Genomic DNA, 18,469 nt, shown 5'->3' on the forward strand with positions numbered 1-18,469 from the left:
CATTTAGCTGAGTCGAATCCTACCGTTTGAATACCTTGATAGGTCCACTGGAGGGCAAAATTAATACTTAATTGAATCTCACAGTCATCAAAATAATCAATACTTTTTTATTATTTATTCTTTACAGTCTGTTGACTGTTTCAAACCTCAAAGGGGATGGTGGAAAGGATTCATGGCTTTGAAACACTGTCATTTAACAAGGTAATTTTCAGCGGAGCATTAGGGGTTGTGAAACATATAATAAAACAAAAATGGTGGCTTATAATAGGAAGAAAGAAAAGAATTATATTTCTGCCATCTAATAAAACAAGATAAATAAAAAAAAGAAAGAAAGAAGCTGGTGCGGAGAGAAAGGAAAATAAAAAGGGGGGAGGGAGGCTGAAGGGAGAAGGAGAACGAGGATAGGTAGGAGCTGGGTTTTGAAAGGTTTTATCATATCAAGAGCAGAGCTGAGCTTTCATAATGCTGACATTTCTCATCCTGACAATCCTAAACAAGTGAAAAGGATGGGATCGCTGATATCATCTTTCATCACATCCTCCAGCTTAAGAACCAACATGACAGGTCCTCTTCCCTATACACTGTTAATTACTAAATAAAACACTCCTGTGCAAGGAAGGGTGGCAGCGTATAACCTGTACCAAGGGTCTACACAAGCCACAAAGTGGGTCTTAAAAAATTTGTTTTTGGTAGAAGATCAAAGGGGTCAGTAGATAATAAAGAGGATACAATAACGCACCGGGCTAGCTAAAGCCTCTGGAGACCAATTTAAGATAGGTCCTTACACAAATGTACAGAAGACTAAGGCTTTCATGATTGGGAGATGTCAGGCAGAAAAGACACTTGCCTATACTGTATATTACTGAGCTGGAAATGAGAAAATACATAACGTGATCCTGAGGCTTAATTCATAGGTTAATTCAGCTCCTGGCTCTTCATGAGCAATCCTCAGGGACAAAGGAAAGAGGATCTGACCATGTATGTCTCTATAAAGAAGAAATACAGTAATGGAGCGACTTAGGACCACGGTCGGCGTTATTGCATCATTTGTATAATAAAACAAAAAGAAAACTAATGAAAAGATCTGGGTATGGTTAAAAAGATAAATAGCTCTCTTAATATCTTTAGAGTGCAACATTTTTAATATATTAATGTTAAGGTCACTGACTATAGATAATATTGACTAGATATTTATCGTTTGCATTGCTTCCTGCCTCATAGCTTTGCTTCATGTAATTACAAGGGGCTATCTGAAATCCGAGATAGTCAGCAAACACCCACCTGCATCACTATAGGTTCAGGCTGCTGCCCTGTCTCTCCCTCTTGCTTTACACTGCAGCTCTGTTTAGTCTGATTGGCTGCTGTGTGTAATTGTGGTGTCCTGGTACCGTATTGCATACCGTACCTTGTATGGTGGTCCCCAAAGTCAGAGTTACTATGTTCACGTAGGGTCCTACAGGTGAGACAGCCCCTAGTCGCCTCCTCCTTCTCTAATTTTATAGTGTTTATGTGTATATATTTAATAATGTATATTAATATAATTACCTTTATAGTATCGCAGGATGTTCGGTCATGTGACTATGTTAAATCCTTTGAGTTATGCTATAGGACCTTTCAGAGGTCACATGGTGTGGTGACGTGTCAGACGATGATCCTTTGTACAGATGATTGACAGAAGTTTTGAACCAATGAGCTAAAGGCCAGCCCCTGCCAATATAAGGGAGCTGCAGCCAATGATCGCTCTCTTGGGTTCCGGATCATCGCAGAGTTGAGATCTGCGTAACTTGCAAAGACAACCCTAGGCCTGAAGCCTGCCGGCCTCAGCGTGAATCTGAGATCTGCGTAACTTGCAAAGACAACCCTAGGCCTGAAGCTTGCCGGCCTCAGCGTGAATCAAACCGTGACTCCTAAACTAAATCCCAGCTAAAGCTAGCGCGACTATTGGACCAAAACTAAATCCCCTAAATCCAGTGGAACAGCGCATATCAGTCTCCCAACAGGTCCCAACCACTGTCAATATCTAAGAGACTTTGCCTGTAAAGAGACTGTTCCTGTTATAAAGCCTGCATAAAATCTTCAGTAAAAGTTTCAACAGTTTTCAGCAAACTCTCCGGTTGTGGACATTCACTTAGTTAACCCCTTAAGGACCAAGGACGTACCGGTACGTCCTTGGTCCTGCTCTCCTGATATAACGCGGGGTTACACAGTCATATCACAGCGGGCCTGGCGTCATAGTGAAGCCGGGACCCGCCTTTAATAGCGCGCAGCGCCGATCATGGCGCCGCGCGCTATTAACCCTTTATCCGCGGCCGCGGCTAAAAGCGAAAGTTGCCGGCTAGCTCAGTCGGGCTGTTCGGGATAGCCGGGGCTAATCGCGGCATCCCAAACAGTTGACAGGACAGCGGGAGGGCCCCTACCTGCCCCCTCGCTGTCCGATCGCCGAATGACTGCTCAGTGCCTGAGATCCAGGCATGAGCAGTCATGCGGCAGAATCGTTGATCACTGGTTTCTTATGAGAAACCAGTGATCAATGATGAAGATCAGTGTGTGCAGTGTTATAGGTCCCTATGGGACCTATAACATTGCAAAAAAAAAAGTGAAAAAAAAGGGAATAAAGATCATTTAACTCCTCCCCTATTAAAAGTTTGAATGACCCCCCTTTTCCAATAAAAAAAAAACACAGTGTAAATAAAAATAAAAATAAACATATATGGTATTACCGTGTGCGGAAATGTCCGAATTATAAAATATATCATTAATTAAACCGCTCGGTCAATGGCGTGCGCGCAAAAAAATTCCAAAGTCCAAAATAGCGATCAATAAGTCCTATCAATGCAAAAATGGTACCGTTAAAAACTTCAGATCACGGCGCAAAAAGTGAGCCCTCTTACTGCCCCATACACGGAAAAATAAAAAAGTTATAGGGGTCAGAAGATGACAATTTTAAACGTATTAATTTTCCTGCATGTAGTTATGATTTTTTCCAGAAGTCCGACAAAATCAAACCTATATAAGTAGGGTATCATTTTAATCTTATGGACCTATAGAATAAAGATAAGGTGTCATTTTTACCGAAAAATGTACTACGTAGAAACGGAAGCCCCCAAAATGTACAAAACTGTGGTTTTTTTTCAATTTTGTCGCACAATGATTTTTTTTTCTGTTTCACCGTAGATTTTTGGGCAAAATGACTGACGTCATTACAAAGTAGAATTGGTGGCGCAAAAAATAAGCCATCATATGGATTTTTAGGTGCAAAATTGAAAGAGTTATGATTTTTTAAAGGCAAGGAGCAAAAAACGAAAATGCAAAAACGGAAAACCCCCCGGTCCTTTAGGGGTTAATACCTCTCTACCGCTCTTGGGATGGGTGGCAGTAGGACAAGTATTACAGAGGAGCCCTCACCCTGGCGTCACAAATAGAAAGGGTTAACCAGACACCCTTTAGTTACCGCACAGCTACACCCCATATACCCTACAACCCCAGGCTACCACATAATCACAAGTCCATAAGAAGCTCTTCATGGAAAGAATTGTTATAAACTACTGTACAAAAAAAAAGAAACCACAAGTAAAAGAAATCTGTTTTATTTTAAACTTCTCTCTAGACCTAGTCTCTTAGTGATGCATGTTCTGTGAGAGATGCTGTTTGTACACCAGGTAATCCCTGAGGCTGTAATTGCAGTTAGCAGTAGTGTGGCATGTAGCCAATAAACTTGCCATGGTTTTCCAATGCGGTTGCTTGCCACAGTGTTTCACAGGTTAAAGTGTTTTTATAAACCTTCCTGGTTTGGGGGATGGGGGTGTTGCTGGTCGATGATGGGGGTGCTAATGCTGGTGGGGGGTGGATGATGAGGGTGCTACTGCTCGTGGGGGGTGTTGCTGGTGGATGATGGGGGTACTATTGCTGGTGTGGGGTGTTGCTGGTGGATGATGAGGAGTGCATGATGGGGGCATTATATGTTAGGGGCGCATGATGGGGGCATTATATGTGAGGGGCGCATGTGGCCCGGCATCACCCAGCCGCTACCTCCAGTGGCCCCCAGATAATTTGAGTTTGAGACCCCTGGTTTACAGCTATGTCTCATTTTCGCCATGTCAGGCGATAGGACCAAAGCTAGGCTGTTTGCCAGTAAAAACCCACACAGGCACTTACTTTTCCTTAGTTTTCTGGCCAATCACAGTACAATACAACACCTACTCATTACTGCTATGCCATGACATAGTGCAGGTAAAAGTGCACTTAACTGAACAGGCATGCACTGTGCTAGGGGATGATGTACAGTACACTTCTATGGATGGCATGTGGAGGGAAAAGGTTGATGGATGCCCTGAATTTGCAAGGTTCTATGTGAGCATAAATGAAAGAAACAGCAGCAGCACAGCAAAGTACATGTTACACTAAGCACTGAACTGCTGATGATGTCAAACAAAAGGCAGTGGGGAGCAGATATTGCATTAAAGAGCTTTACATATAGTAGTATGAACACTAAGGGACAGCTACCCAGAACTTTATGGGTAGTCACAGGTGGGGGGAGCCTCAATTAACCTTTCAGACACAGCACGGATTCTCTGGAGAAGACAGACAGGCAGGTACACACCCCAGGATTCTTCTCTCTCCTGTGTTTAGCACTAGCTAAGCCACAACCCCAATTTATGGGCCTGAGCCTAACATTTATGTGCCTAACAGCAAACTGTGTTGCTTCTTTTGTAAACTGCAGTCTACTGGACACATTTTCCTCATTAAACTAAGTGGGGGGAAAAAATCAACACAAAAAGTTGTAGTAAGACCTGGGAATTCAAGGCTCTCGTGTGTTCATTTCTTTTTAAATCCTTTTTACTAGGATAAATATTTGACAACAAAAAGAGAGAACTTCAATTCTAAAGGAAGGATTTTCGGATTTATTTATTCTATAGTATATATTATTTATCATATAACTTTATATTAACCTCTTAATGACCACTGATATGCCTGTTTTAGGGTGGTCATTAATAGTGATGAGCGGCATAGGTCATATTCAAATTCTAGATATTTCACAAATATATGGACGAATATTCGTCCTATATTCGCAAAATTTGCATATTCACTATGTTCGCATGCGCAATTATATCTTTTATTTAAAAGAAGGGAGGGATCAGTGTCCTCTCACTGGAAGTGCCAATATTCACATTTATTCGCATATTCGCAAAAAGAAAAAAAACTGATATTCGTCATTATGAATTTGTATCACTATATTCTAAATATTGTGCTGATATTCGCGTACCCTAGTCATTAAGGGTACTTATTTAAGCCCGTCCTGTTTTTACAGCAGGGCTAGAATAAGGCTTTCTTGTGCAGGGATTGCAGTATATTTGCTGGGTTCCTGAAGTAATGTTAAGTTTCCACTTTTTTACACTTATAAATACGCCAGCAAAAAATGTCAGGAAAACTGCCACAGCTTTTTCCTGCATTTTGGCAGTTTTTCTGGTGTTTTTTCTGTGTGGAAACAGCCAATTTTGTACTCTGTGGCAGTTTTTTCACTGTCTTCAGGGAACCACTCTGTGGGTCGGATGCTGTGCGCCCGGTCCACAGAGTGTAAGGAGGTGAGAAGTGATGTATAGCATTATACTCACCTCTGCCGGCTGTATAGTATACAGGGGTGCATAGTGTACCTGTATATACTGTACAGGAGCTGGGAATCCTGTCACTATACTGACAGGACTCCCTGCTCCTATAGCCCCTTTGGGCAATATACAGTATATACAGCTATCTATAGATAGCTGTATATAGTGTATACAGAACACGAGGTCCACTTATCTCCTTCACTCCTGTCTCGGCCAGGTCAGTGTAGCTCTGCCCCCTAGTGATGACATAATTAGGGGGCAGAGCTACAGGCGGGAGGCAGAGTGGTAAGTGTGAGGCTCTGTTCACATGTTTTCTATAATGTGAACAGACCATTCTGGCAGTATATTCACAGACAGGGATACTCCAGCTGTTGCTAAACTATAACTCTCAGCATGCCCAGACAGCCAAAGGCTGGAAGTTGTAGTTTTGCAACAATTGGAGGCTCTCTGTTTTGGAAGGCATTGCATTATGGGCACTCTTCCCAGCGGAGAGCGCCAAAAATGTCCTACCCCATTTTTTGTGTTTTTTCTTTTTCTTCTCATTTCAGATCCGTGTATGCAGAGGATAACGGCAGATTCGGTGGACTACACCACAAAACTGGATTTTTTTTAAATTTTTTAATAAAATGGCCAATGAGGACTGTGGGGGAGTCTTTTTTAAAATATTTATTTCTGCCAATGTGTCATGTTTTTTTTTTTATAGAATTTTTAGGCTTAGTAGTGGAAGCCGTCTTATTGACAGAATCCATTACTAAGCCGGGGCTTAGCGTTAGCCCCAAAAACAGCTAGCACTAACCCCCAATTATAACCCTGGTACCCACTGCCACAGGGATACTGGGAAGAGCCGGTACCAACAGGCCCGGAGCATCAAAAATGGAGCTCTTTGGTCTAGCCGGTAACAGGATACATAAATAATTAAAAAAAATGCATAGGGTTCCCCATATTTTTATTCTCAGCCAGATACCAACCAAGCAGCAACAGCCTGACATTACAAGGGTGGTTGAGGACCATTGTTACTGGCCCTCACCAGCCTAAATAATGCCAGCATGTTTTTTTTTTTTTTAAATCACCACACATTGGAAAACATTTTTTATTTAAAAAGCCCTTGTTAGCCATTTTATAGAAAAAAAATCCTGCTCATCGCCATAGTCCACCGAATGAGTCATAATCCTCTGCATACACAGATCTGAAACAAGAAGAAAAAAAACACAAAAAATGGGTTAGGACATTTTTGGCGCTCTCCAATGGGGAGAGCTCCCATAATGTAATGTCTTCCCAAACAGAAAGCCTCCAATTGTTGAAAATTTACAACTCCTAGCATGCCCTGACAGCCTTTGGCTGTCTGGACATCCTGAGAGTTGTAGTTTAGCAACAGCTGTCTCTCTGTCTGGGAAGACACTGCTAAAAGGGTCTGTTCACATTATACAAAACGTACAATGTGAACAGAGCCTTACACTTACCACTCTGCCTCCCGTCTGTAGTTCCGCCCCCTAATGACATAATTAGGGGGCGGAGCTACACAGACCCAGGACAGGAGCGAGGGAGGTAAGTGGACATCCTCATCTGTATACACTATATACAGCTATCTATAGATAGCTGTATATATTGTATACCACACAAAGGGTTAACCTACACTGTCCAGCAGTGTAAGTTAACTCTTTCCTTGCTGGTCTGGTGCATAGCGCACAGCTCAGCAAGGGGTTAAGTGAGTCAGCAATGTGTATACTGTATACACATTGCAGGCTCACTGTAAGTTTTTGCTGGGCAGTAGATATACCACGTATATCTACTGCTCAACATCAGCTGTTCTCCCGGCTCTGTAGCCGCAGCACAGCTGAAGTCCCAATCTGTGCAGGGACATTTTCCAAATGCTGCATAGCTGCGGAGGGAAGTAGGGATGCTATGCATCACTCCTTCTCTCAAAGAATGCTGAAACTATGGCGTTTTTGCTGAAAAAACGCCAAAGTCTCAGCATGCTGCGATTTGTAAAAATTGATCTAAGCAAAACACTGGGGTCAGGGGAAAAACGCTAAAAACGCAAAGTGGGTTTGGCATTTTACGTTTCCCCATTGACTCCCTGCTAACTTCTGTCCGTGGCGTTTTTCCCACTGAAAACACTCAAAAAAGTGGAAACTTAAAGAAGTGGAAAAACCTTTGCTTCTGGTAGATTAACCCCTTACCCCTTTTGAGGAGTCTCTGTGTGCTGTCCACCCTATTGGCTCCTGGCAACATGATAACCAGTGCCAATGGCTTTCCATGGCAGCTAGGGGCCTTGTAAAGTCGTTGTGGTGAAAAGCATAATACACTGATGGCTGTCAAAGTCCCCTTGTGGAACTAGTAAAAAGTAAAAAAAAAAATAAACGCACATAAAATGTAAATAAAATAAAATGTAATTTAAAAAAATCCCTCCTCCCCTCAAGAAAATGAAGTTATATTTAAACAAAACAACCCCCCCCCCCTCATATTTGGTATCGCCATTTCCATAATGACGAAACAAAAAAAAGGTTCTTATTTATTCTGAATGTTAAAAGTTGTAAATAAAAATTGCAATGATTGCTGAAAAGAAAACAATCATGAAGTCATAGGTATTCCAAAATGGTACCAATATAAACTACAAGTTTTCCCAATAAAAAAAGTGCCCTAACAAAGCGCCATTAGGAGGAAAATGAATGTGGCGCCACTAATTAATTTAGCACCTTTTGGAGGGTTCAGTTTCTACTTATTGCACTTTATGGTAAAAATGACATGTTTTCTTTATTCTTTGGGTCAATTCGATTAAAATGGTACCAATTTTTACATGATTTACTATTATTGTACTACTCAAACTTTTTTTTAACAAAACAAGTATGTTTAAAATTGCTCTATATTGACCCCTATAGCTCTCTTATTTTTCCAAATACTGAGATGTAGGAGGGCTCATTTATTGTGATGTGACCTGTAGAAGGCAGACCAGAGGAGCACATCGTCAGAGCCACGGGGAGGCATGAAAGGGGACCTCCAGCAGCCATTATGACTCATTGAACTCACATGATTATGCTGCTGGTAGCCCGATGAGTCCCCCCCAAGCCCCGATAATGCCGCAGATGCCGTGATCAGTATTGATCATGGCATCTGAAGGGTTAATGGTGGGCATCAGTGTGATAGCTAAGGTCCGCCATTACAGGCTAGTTTCTGGCTACTGATTTAATCCGGGACCTGTCAGGCACTAGATGCAGCTCCTGTGCTTGCTTCATGTAAAGGACATAAATGTATGTCCTTGTGTTAAGAATTGGCACACCAGGATGTATGTTTATGTTCATTGTCCTTAAAGGGGTGCTTTGCCCCTAGACATCTTATCCCCTATCCAAAGATGTCTAAGGGCAGAGTACCCCTTTTGGAATTTTACTATTTTCTTGGTGTTTTGTTTCTACATGCACTTTACCGTTAAAATGACATGTTACCTTTATTTTGTAGGTCAATATTATTGCGACATGTATTGATTTTTGTTTTACTTTACTACTTTTTTTTTATTTTTATTCTTCTTGGGGCAGCAAGAGAGCTCGTTTGTTATGCCGCGATCTGTAGTTTTCATTAGGATAATTTTCGTTTAGATGTAACTTTCTGATAGCTTTTTTTTTCTGGCATTTGAAGTGAACAAAAATCAGCAAATCTGGACATTGGTATTTTTGTATGTTTATGCCATTCACCGTCTGCAGCGGTACCAAATATGTTAATGTTTATTTCTGTTAACATTATTTGATTTGAACAATGGTTTAAGGAGGGGGGGGGGCTGACATTTATTAGGGGAGGGGCTTATTCATATTTAATACTTTTTTTTCACTATTTTGTAGTCCCCATAAGGAACTATTACATGCAGTCATTCATTTGCAAACACTGTTCAATGCTTTGTCATAGCATAGTACTGATCAGTGTTATTGGCTCTCTTTTTGTACAGACTGCCTAAGCTGTCTGTATATCCTGTGTACCGACTCGACAGCACGGAGGCAGACAGGGACCCTCCAGCTGTCTATTCGGATATGGTGATCATGTAACATAGCTCCCAATTAATACCCTGGGTTAAGCAGAAATCATTTTATAAACCTTCTAAATTCCACAATCAACTCTGATTGGGGCATCTGAATGGTTAATGCCTAGCATTTGCAATCTTACTGATGTCTGGCATTAGCGATAAGCCCCAGCCGTGACCACATTGTATATGTACACCATGTGTTGTCAAGGGGTTAAATGTTTCTATTGTGCCAAAGCAGTAAATATGTAAAAAGAAAAAAAAAATGATAATATTATTTTTACCATGTGGTAAATAGTGTAAATTTAAAATACAAAAAGGAATGACAATGTAGCATTTTTCTATTTCCCCCACAAAATAAGAGTTAACAAAAATTAACCAATAATATAAAACCCATAACGGGGGCATTAAAAATGACCACTTGTTCTGCAAAAAACAACCCCTCATATGGCTTTGCGGATGGAAGAATAAAAAAGTTTTGGCGCTTGGAGAACGATGATGGAAAAAGAGGAAAAAAAATTGCATGAGCATTAAAGGGGTACTCCCTAGACATCTTATCCCCTATCCAAAGGATGGGGATAAGATGTCTGATCGCGGGGGTCCCGCTGCTGGCTCTGTGCATGATGTGCGTGATGGTGGGGTGATGCAGGGGTCGTCTGGCTCTGTGTGTGATGATGGGGCGATGCAGGGGACGGTGCATCATTATGTCACGGCTCTGCCCCCCGTGACATCATGCCCTGCCCCCTTAATACAAGTCTATGGGAGGGGACGTGACCATCACCATGCCCCCTCCCATAGACTTGTATTGAGTGCGTGGGATGTGATGTCACCGGGGGCAGAGCTGTGAAGTCACGATACTCCGTCCCCTGCATCGCCCCATCATCACGCACAGTGCCAGTTTGCTCTGTAGTGATGATGGCGGGGGTCCCCTGTGGCAGGACCCCCGCCATCAGACATCTTATCCCCTATGCTTTGGATAGGGGATAAGATGTCTGGGGCAGAGTACCCCTTTAAGGCCCAGCAGGTATACAGGAGGAAGAGGTTATATTATTTATTATTTATTTTTATGGATATTATTTTTTTTCTACTCTGTACTGTGTACTGCATAAATAACATTTCTTCATCATACTGAACCACTCTACAGACAAAGCATATCGGTAGGTTAAATATGTTTTGTAAGATCTGCAGATTTTTGTCTTAATACTTCTGTTGCTCATGCACAAAGCATGGAACTTGCACAGCAGTGTCTCTGTATGAAGTCAGAGGTACAGTACAGGCAGCTCCATAAAGAGAAAATATTAATTATACATTAATGGCCCAGAGTTACTTGCACTAACTTTTCAACACTGCAAACTAAAAGGGGCTATCCAGCAAAAAAAAAAAAAGAAAAAAAAAAAAAGGTTTTCAATTAATGTGCCCAGGCTTTAAAATAAAAAAAAAGCCTCTTCTTAGGCTGGGTTCACACCACGTTTTGTTAACTACGGTTCCCGTATACGGCTGGGAGGAGGGGGGTGGGGCTTAATTTCGGCGCCCGCACTCTATGCATGTCTATGAGCCGACCGGAGTGAACCGCAGCCTCCGGTCCACTTCGCTTTCGGCTGTATGAGGTTTCCCGACCGCAGACAAAAACGTGGTCGACCGCATTTTTGCCTACGGTCGGGAAACCGCATACGGACGAAAACGAAGCCGACCGGAGGCTGCGGTTCACTCAGGTCGGCTCATAGACATACATTAAATACGGTTCCTGAATACGGCTGAGTGCGGGCACCACGATTAAGCCCCGCCCCCCTCTTCCCAGCCGTATATGGGAACCGTAGTTAACAAAACGTGGTGTGAACCCAGCCTTACCTCCCTCGATTACCCCGCAATCTACAGTATTGGCCTTCGGTGTCCACCACACTTTACTACCTGGAGCTACACACAATTGCTGCTCTGTGACGATGTGACATGCATGCAGGGGGTATCGAGGATGCATGTTTAGACTGATAGGCCCCTTTCACACTACCGTTATGCCCCGTCAATAATGGCCATCAAACTCTCTTTTTTTGGGGGGGGAGTTTGGCGGACAGCATTTTGACGGGTCATAACGGGCAATAACGGGTACGATGGACCCCATTATAGTCAATGGGGTCCGTCAGGCGCCGCTATTTTCATAGAGAATAGCAAGAGAAAAAGCACTATTTTTTCTCCCGCTATTCGGAATCCTAAAATAACAGGCTTAATAATAATAATAATAATAATAATAACCAGACAAAAACCGACCAGTTTTTGTCTGGTTATTTTGGCTCAGAGTGTCTGAGACATGTCTGCGCCAGTCTGCGCCAGTGTGCGACAGTGTGCGCCTGGAAAATCCAACAAACCCAACATCCTGTGGGTAAATGGCTGGAAATATCGACCTAGAAAAAGCTGGTCAGAAAATGTTCCTGACTTTTCCCAATAGTAAATAGAGAGGAATCCTGCAAGTCTGAAACAACTTTTCCCACTAGTAAAAACCCAACACTCTTAGTAAATGAGGCCCAGTGTGTTATTAATAAAGGTATATATCAGAAATATAATATGTAAAGCAAAAAAATTTAAGCATCATAATACCAACAAGGACAGAACACAAAGCATAGCATAAAGCATTAAATTATAAAATGTGTTCAAGACACATTAAAACTGGAAAAAAACTAATATATATATATATATATATATATATATATATATATATATATGTTTGAATATGTTTCCTGTAGAAAAGACACCTGTCCACACACTCAATCAAACAGACTCCAACCTCCCCACAATGGCCAAGAGCAGAGAGCTGTGTAAGGACATCAGGAATAAAATTGTAGACCTGCACAAGGCTGGGATGGGCTACAGGACAATAAGCAAGCAGATTTGTGAGAAGGCAACAACTGTTAGAAATTGGAAGAAGTTCAAGATGATGGTCAATCTCCCTCAGTCTGGGGCTCTATGTAAGATCTCACCTCTTGGGGCATCAATGATCATGAGGAAGGTGAGGGATCAGCCCAGAACCACACGGCAAGATCTGGTCAATAACCTGAAGAGAGCTGGGACCACAGTTTCTAAGAAAACCATTAGTAACACACTAAGCTGTCATGGATTAAAATCCTGCAGTGCACCCAAGTTTGCCAATGGACATCTGGATGATCCAGAGGAGGAATGGGAGAAGGTCATGTGGTCTAATGAGACAAAAATAAAGCTTTTTGGTCTAAACCCCACTCGTCGTGTTTGGAGGAAGAAGAAGGATGAGTACAACCCCAAGAACACCATCCCAAACTTGAAGCATGGAGGTGGAAACATCATTCTTTGGGGCTGTTTTTTTAATGCAAAGCGAACAGTACGACTGCCCCGTGTTGAGGGGAGGATGGATGGGGCCATGTATTGCGAGATCTTGGCCAACAACTTCCTTCCCTCAGTAAGAGCGTTGAAGATGGGTCGTGGCTGGGGCTTCCATCATGACAACAACCCGAAAAACAAACAGCCAAGGCAACTACGGAGTGGCTCCAAAAGAAGCATCTCGAGGTCCTGGAGTGGCTTAGCCAGTCTCCAGATCTGAGCCCAATAGAAAATCTTTGTCCGTATTACCCAGCAATAGCCCCAAAACCTGAAGGATCTCGAAAAGGTCTGTATGAAGGAGTGGGCCAAAATCCCTGCTGCAGTGTGTGCAAACCTGGTCAAAAACTACAGGAAATGTTTGATCTCTGTAATTGCAAACAAAGGTTTCTGTACCAAATATTAAGTTATGTTTTTCAGATGTATCAAATCCTTATGTCATGCAATAAAAACAATAGTGATAATCTAAGGTAATGGGCCGTGCTATGTAGGCAGATCATTACAGTATTGGATGCACTCTCAATATTTCAATACAGTAACAAGTGTCTCTTTTGTAGACTAAGTTTATCTTTAGCTTGAGTGAATGTATATGAAATGTTACTGCTTAGCTTACATGTCCTCCTACCAATAAAAGTGTACCTAGGTTGGCAGACCTGTGTAAAAAAGGGAATGGTACCTCTCACCATTTGACGTTCTTGCTGTGGGATAGTCCGTTGTTGAGTCTAGCTCCAGCGTTTGCAGGAAGGATATTCTGCCAAGTTTTAATGGTTATGATTTTTTTTAAATGCTATTTAGTTATTTATTTTTCTTTGCTCTGGGGGCACATGTAAATAAGGGACACATTTTCTATGTGTTCTCTGTTGTCCTCATATACAGATCATAATATTATCAATAATATTGAGCTAATGATAATCATCCATTATATCACTGTTCCCACTGATCTGTAATGACAGGCTTGGAAGAATGACGCAGATCACATATTCTTTGCACGACTTCAGGCCCACTCTGCTAAGGAAAGCCTTGTGATGTCATTGCTGACATCACATACCTCCTTAGTTCAGGATCAGGTGTCAGCCCAATCCTGCTGTTGACTCTGTGTGCCGGAACGTGCAGATCTGTCAAATGCAAACACTATAATTAGCATGGTATAGTCGTGATGGGGTTAAATTATCTGACACCTCCTCCTTGGAGTGGCCTAGCTGATGGTCTTCAGGTCCCAATCCACATGTAAAACTCCACAATATATGTATGAATATCCTAACATCTAAAAAAAAAACTAAGGAAAGACAAAAACAATATTACAACAACCACAAAACCACGAATACATACAACAAAAAAAAATCTACAGAAAACAGACTCCCAACCTTCTAGCCACCATTCAAACGGCACCTCTCCAAACATTTCTGAAACACACTGATAGATTGATAAGTGGATACAGATGTGCCAAGCTCTTTCTCAAAATCTGACATGTGGGATGAGCCTACCAACAGCGATACATGTGCGGTGATGCAAAGAGGCCCATGCCAACAAGGCCTGTTACCTCTACGCATGGGACATACCCAAGATTTTTAACCTGTATATTACTCAAGGAGGAAAAGAGAGGAGAAACCAGGAGACATGACAGACTGCAGCCCTTGAGCAGCTCGGCACCGCCTCCTGAAATCTTGAATCATTTTATTATTCTATTATTCCAGCTAAGGTATCAGTTGTTTTATCTTGTCCAGCTACTGGCTGAGGTCTTGGGCAAAAAGTGAAGGCACATTGTCAGGAACAGGCAAACATGTCAGGAAGGGCAGCACAGAATCATAATAAAAAGTCCAGGTCATACACTAGAGAGGCAGTACAGGACAAAGGATAAGGCAGAGGTTAAACACAGGACATCAAACACTTTAACAGGAAGACATTTTACTGGGAACACTAGTATGCCCAAAGAAGGAGGAGCAGTTCCCTGATGGTCCTATTAGATGATTGGCTAGGGACAGGTTTTATATCCTAGGTTCAGGAGCTGTAGAAGCAACATGATTAGATATGAGCGAATGGAAGCTGACGAACCCGAATTCATTACGAATTTCATGAAATATTTGATTTGCAATGAATGCGAATATCGCTGTGATTCTATGGTGCAAATTGCTTCATTAAACTCCATTTACTGCAGTCCAAGCTCCAGGGCATCTAAAATGGTGGATCCACATGTCAGTACATGGGGCAAGGAATGCTCGGAAGGCGGGAAGGGAAGTAGGCGAGATGACCATGAATCACATGGAGGATGCAGCCTATCAGCAGCCAGTCACCCCTGTGAGGTCACAGCCCTATATATTCGGCAGCCATTTTGCAGCTAGTCACATCATTCATTACACTGCATACAGATAGGAAGGACATCACTGTGTGTGTGTTACACAGAAAAGCTCATTCCAGCCGCATTTCACATCCTAGTCACATCAGCATTCTGGTGGAAAGAGAGCAGTGTTTTTTCACTGAAAATATTTTTTTTTTTAGCGCAATTCTGTCTTTGTTCCACAACAAATCATCTGCTAGTTATAATACACATCAGTCCATTACTAATAGTGTTTGATAGAGTGCAATTTGGTGTTTAGTATGCAGCTTTTTTTGTGCTGCAGCACTGTTGTGTACTGCTGGTGTTGTGCAAAAATCCTTTTTTTTTTTAGGGTACTGTAGCACATTTTTCTGCCCTCATGAGTGCATACCACATACGTATATCTAAGTAGTGTACTATTTTGTGCCTGTTAATCTGTCAAGAGCCTACATACTGGGAAAGGACAGCCAAAAGTAATCACCGGCTGGTGTTTTACTCAAATAATTTTTGAAGGGTACAGTAGCGCATTTTTCTGCCCTCATAAGTGCATACCACATACCTACATCTAAGTAGTGTACTATTTTGTACCTGTAAATCTGTCAAGGGCCTACTTACTGTGAAAGGACAGGCAAAAGTAATCACCAGCTGGTGTTTTACTAACATAAGTTTTTTTTAACCATGCTGTACTGCATTTTTCTTCCCTCATAAGTGCATACCACATACCAACATCTAAGTGATGTACTATTTTGTGCCTGTTAATCTGTCAAGGGCCTACATACTGTGAAAGGACAGGCAAAAGTAATCACCGGCTGGTGTTTTACTCCAATACGTTTATTAAGTATACAGTATTGCATTTTTCTGCCCTCATAAGTGCATACCACATACCTACATCTAAGTAGTGTACTATTTTAAACCTGTTAATCTGACAAGGGCCTAGATACTGTGGAAGTCCAGGCAAAAGTACTCACTGGCTGGTGTTGTACTCAGATTCTCTTTTAAGTGTACTGTAATGCATTTTTCTGCCCTCATGAGTGCATACCACATACGTACATCTAAGTAGTGTACTATTTTGTACGTGTTAATCTGTCAAGGGCCTATATACTGCGAAAGGACAGCTAATAGGACACCTGCTGCTGTTCTAGGCAAATACTGTTTTAAGCATAGTGAAGCGTATTGTACTCCCCTGATATACACAATAAGTATGTCAGGCAGAGTAGTGCCAGGACATGCACAGTTGGGTGGCAGAGGCCTAAATTCATCAGGCAGAGTTCGCAGCAGAGTAGGGGCGTGTGGCAGCCGGAGTCACAGTGAGAGGTCTGAGCTCCCGATGTCAGCTAACAGTCGTGTCTCGACCAGCAACCCAGCAGCCATGATTGATCGGTTCACTCGGTCATCCACTTCATCCCAAGTGACATCCGACACCCCCAGTCAACAGTTGGCGGGTTCCTCAGACTCAACCCTCACTTGGCATGGCCCTCATGCTGCTGCTGACACCTCAAGGCTCTGTCATTGCGATGCTCTATGGTCTCCTCATGCTGATGCTACCACCTCCAGGCTCTCTCATTGTGCTGCTCTATGGTCTCCTAATGCTGATGCTACCGCCTTCACGCTTTGTCATTGTGCCACCATATGGTCTCCTCATGCTGATGCTACCACCTCCAGGAACTGTCATTGTGCCGCCATATGGTCTCCTCATGTTGATGCTGTGACCTCCAGGCTCTCTAATTGTGCTGCTCTATGGTCTCTTCATGCTGATCCTACCACCTCCAGGCTCTCTCATTGTGCTGCCATGGATACTGCTAAACATAATTAAGGTGCTGGTCCACAGTTTCAGAAATTCCTCTGCATTAGGGTCACTTTCAGGACTCCTGATGCTGCTGCCACCTCCAGGCTTTCTCATTCAGCCACTATATTGTATCGTCATGCATCAGCTACCTCCAGGCTGTGCCATTCAGCCACTATATGGTCTCCTCATCTTGCCACAAACTTCAGGCAGTCATTCAGCCACTGTTTAACTGATACTTTAGGCACCTCCAGGCTGTGCCATTCATCCAATATATGGTTTCCTGATGCTTCAGCAGGCTCCAGTCTATGTCGTTAAGCAACTACATGCTTTAGAGATGCTGCTGGGCTTAGGACATTACCTATATATGTTTATGGTAGCACTAGGTACCATACATCTTCAATGGAAATTTCAAAATTAATCTTTTATTCTTAGAGATTGTGAGGACCTATTGTCTCCTCATCTGCTGCCAACTCCAGGCTGTGCCATTAAGCCACTATATGGTCTCCTCATGCTGCCACAAACTCCAGGCAGTGCCATTCAGCCACTATATGGTCTCTCCTCATTCTTCAGCCACCTCCAGGCTGTGCAATTCAGCCACTATATGGTCTCCTCATGCTTTGGTCACATTCAAGCTGTGTCATTCAGCCAGTATATGGTCTCCTCATGCTGCCAACACCTCCACGCTGTGCCATTCAGCCACTATATGGTCTTCTCATACTGATGCCACCTCCATGATCTGTCATTGTGCTGCCATGTGACTCCTTGATAGATTTGGTCCTTTGTACCCACACGCCGGGGCCCAAGACACTAAAACTTGGGAGTTAAAATTTCAATTTCAAAATCCTCAATTCAATTTCAAAATCTGAAATCTCAATTTCTCCTCATGCTTCTGCCAACTCCAGGCTGTGCCATTCAGACACTATATGGTCTCCCCATGCTTCAGACACCTTCAGGCTGTGCCATTTATTCAATATCTGGTTTACTGATGCTTCAGCCAACTCCAGACTGTGCCATTCATCCAATACATGATTTACAGATGCTTCAGCCACCTCCAGGCTGTGCCATTCATCCAATATATGGTTTAAAGATGCTTCAGCCACCTCCAGGCTATGTCATTCATCCAATATATGTTTTACTGATGCTTTAGGCACCTCTAGGCTGTGCCATTCCTCCAATATATGGTTTACTGATGCTTCAGCCAGCTCCAGTCTGTGTCGTTAAGCAACTACATGCTTTAGAGATGCTGCTTGGCCTAGAACATTACCTATATATGTCTATGGTAGCACTAGGTACCATACATCTTCAATGGAAATTTCAAAATAGATTTGGTCCTTTGTACACACACGCTGGGGCCCGGGACACTAAAACTTGGGCATTAAAATTCTCAATTCCAAGTTAAAAATCTTAAATTTCTATTTAAA

The 18,469-nt window shown here is 42.4% G+C and overlaps 1 protein-coding gene across 3 annotated transcripts in view; it reads right to left on the reverse strand.

The window, feature by feature from the left end:
• Positions 1 to 18,469, reverse strand: part of POU6F2 (POU class 6 homeobox 2) — a 715,277-nt gene that overhangs the window by 504,304 nt on the left and 192,504 nt on the right. The window contains exon 1 of one of the 3 annotated variants that reach the window (XM_056520454.1): positions 13,632 to 13,824. The exons of the other annotated variants lie outside the window; for them this stretch is intronic. Coding sequence (XP_056376429.1) covers positions 13,632 to 13,634 — 3 coding nt within the window. The 5' untranslated portion in view covers positions 13,635 to 13,824. Of the gene's footprint in view, positions 1 to 13,631; positions 13,825 to 18,469 lie in introns of those variants that run through there. 3 annotated transcript variants of the gene reach the window in all.

The sequence above is a fragment of the Hyla sarda genome, chromosome 5 (assembly GCF_029499605.1).
Source record: "Hyla sarda isolate aHylSar1 chromosome 5, aHylSar1.hap1, whole genome shotgun sequence".
Lineage (NCBI taxonomy): Eukaryota > Metazoa > Chordata > Amphibia > Anura > Hylidae > Hyla > Hyla sarda.